At 38.9% G+C, this 2580-nt stretch overlaps 1 protein-coding gene across 1 annotated transcript in view; it reads right to left on the bottom strand.

Moving 5' to 3' along the window:
- Window positions 1–800: 800 nt before the first annotated feature.
- Window positions 801–2580, bottom strand: part of ptcd3 (pentatricopeptide repeat domain 3) — a 12077-nt gene continuing 10297 nt past the window's right edge. The window contains exons 20-24 of the mRNA XM_016530796.1: window positions 2149–2234; window positions 1614–1762; window positions 1483–1524; window positions 1091–1249; window positions 801–1000 (exon numbers count right to left, since the gene is read on the bottom strand). Coding sequence (XP_016386282.1) covers window positions 955–1000; window positions 1091–1249; window positions 1483–1524; window positions 1614–1762; window positions 2149–2234 — 482 coding nt within the window. The 3' untranslated portion in view covers window positions 801–954. The remainder of the gene's footprint in view (window positions 1001–1090; window positions 1250–1482; window positions 1525–1613; window positions 1763–2148; window positions 2235–2580) is intronic.

The raw sequence follows: 2580 nt of genomic DNA, 5'->3' as shown, positions 1-2580 counted from the left end.
CGGCGGATTCGACGAAGGAGCGGCAACCACATGTGATGACCCCGGGCTGGACTCCGCTTCGTCCACAGTGAAAGCCGATCCGGCGATCCACAGCACGAAGTTGATGTATTTCCTCAGCGACCAGCACGGATCAGCTCCAGGCATGACGAAGCAGATATCGTCTTCTTTTGGAAGACCAAACAAAGTAGTTTCGCTTTTACAACGAAACACACAGCGTCTTCACGACATGGCGGTGTGGATCGCAGCAACAATACTACAGCGAGACTTACATTTTAGTCTAGGATTAGGCTTAAGCCTTGTCTGTGAAACCGGGGGTTTGAATTTAAAATTTTTTTTAATGCAAGTTTACTAATAAATGTGTTTTGCATAAATACCAGCAATATAACCACTCTTTACTAGCATGGCCAGCAGTTCTTCAAACATGATAAACAACAGAGGTGAATATATGGAAGAAAAATATCATAATCATGTCATATGTCTTTGAAATATCAAAATAGCATGTCACATGTCTTTGAAACAAAAAAGCATGTTGAATAGCACTAACTGAAAAAAATGCATTGCATTAACAGTGCTTGCATTTTAATGATTTATCAAACTACCTGTAATAATTTTCTTGACTTCTTTTTTTGAGATTACAAACGTTTAAACTATTCCCCCCTCTCGTGTTACATCTGTGTATTCTTTGAACATTGATTATTGCTGCTTACAGCTCTATTCTTTATTTAAAGGTGAACAAATAGCTGCATGAGAATTCTGTAGACAACGGCCGAAAACATTTTCTTTTCTTACAGTACTTTTACTTTCCATCTGAATGAAGACTGAAATCTGTGCATGTGACAAGCATGTTTAAGTACACAATTACTAATGACATTGAAAATGAACACATTGACATTTCTCCAGATATTTAGCTGCTATGATCCATCCACGCTGCAGAACGTCTCTCAGCCTCGAGATTTAATCGCTGTTAAAGGTCTGGATCTCCAGATCAGACAACATGTTCCTGCAACCACAGAGGACCAGATTATAATTTGATTCTTGAAATGTTTCATTCAACTAAAATCTCTAGGGTTGCCCAAAAAGCAACACTTACCTCTGCTGCTCTGTGAGCTCAAACTCCTGCTGGACCCTCTGGATGAGTTTTGGGGTCTCGGGCAAACAGAAGCCAGCTGAGATCTGCACCAGCTCCACCGCCTGATTCACTTCACCAGCCTCCTTTACACACGTCAAGAACCTGTTCAACAGCTCCTCACTGAGAGAACAACACATCAGTGTGAATACTCAGACTATTACGACATGAAATATAATCATTATTTAATTTAGCTTCTTTGGTGCAAAAAAGTGGATCTGGGTTTTTAAAAACTTGAAATCCTAAAAAACAGGTCATTTCTACAGTTTAGACATTTTTCTAACTATGCTTCATTGTAAAACACTAAAAAGCCACGGAAAATCGCTTGTCAAAGTTTCTGAGACCCCTGATCGTACCTTGGAACTCTGTTGTGTGTTTTGAAGAGTTTCAGCATTTCCCTGAATGAAGAGAAGAGGAAGAAAATCTGTGAAGTGCTTTAACTCTATTTGATCTGGATCATATTACAGATATGCATTAAGGATGTTACCAGGCATCCTGTCTCCTATGAGCTGCTAGTAACACAGAGATGAGGTCACTGAGAGAACCGGCCGTCCAGCTCAGCAAAACTTTGCCCCGGTCACCCGTGTCGTATATTTTCTTGATGTCCAGCGCACACTCAGCAAAAGACTCCTGCACCTGTCCAGAAAATATATAGTGAAAGTGGCTAAGTATGGTGACCCATACTCGGAATTTGTGCTCTGCATTTCACCCATCCAAGTGCACACACACACACACACACACACACCGTGAACACACACCCGGAGCAGTGGGCTGCCATATTGCTGCGGCGCATGTGCATTACAAACCAGCACTATTTTTACAGTCTGACACTATACAAACTATACAAACACTTACTTTATACAACATTTTTTTAAATTCAAAACTAAAAATAAAAAACAGAAATTGGCTTTATAATCCACTGACAAGGCATAGAAAGAAAATTGAAAACGAATCAAAGGAGGAAGACTTGTAGAAGGCATGAGTATCAACCAATATAGATGTAGATGAGGTAGAGGTAATACCTCCTGGTTGTGCTTCTCTCTTGCCATAAGTATCAGCAACTCTTCCACTAGATTCTGCCTGTTGGCATGGCCCAACTGTTTGATATCTGTGGAAAAGGACATTAAAAATTGATACTTTAAGACCGTCATCTAAATGTGATGCCAGAATAAAACATTAGAGATGCACAGATTGCAATTTTCTTGGCCCATTCTAATTTCCGATTTTTTTGTAAGTGACCTGCCGATACCGATTTTCTTTCTAAAAACTATAATTGACAGCATATACAAACAAAAATCTATACTTTTTTTAATGCAACAAAAAAAAAGTATATAATAAAAAATTATTAAACATTACAATTTCCCCAATCTGGACAAAGTTACAGATGTTCTCTCACTTAAACAACTCTCAAAATAAAGTGTTCTGTGATGAGAAAAGAGGTAGAAATAACAATT

This window comes from Sinocyclocheilus rhinocerous, unplaced genomic scaffold (assembly GCF_001515625.1).
Source record: "Sinocyclocheilus rhinocerous isolate Xijiao unplaced genomic scaffold, SAMN03320098_v1.1 scaffold1656, whole genome shotgun sequence".
NCBI classification, from domain to species: domain Eukaryota; kingdom Metazoa; phylum Chordata; class Actinopteri; order Cypriniformes; family Cyprinidae; genus Sinocyclocheilus; species Sinocyclocheilus rhinocerous.
Note: the sequence above shows the minus strand (reverse complement) of the source record. Positions and strands in the feature narration are given on the sequence as shown.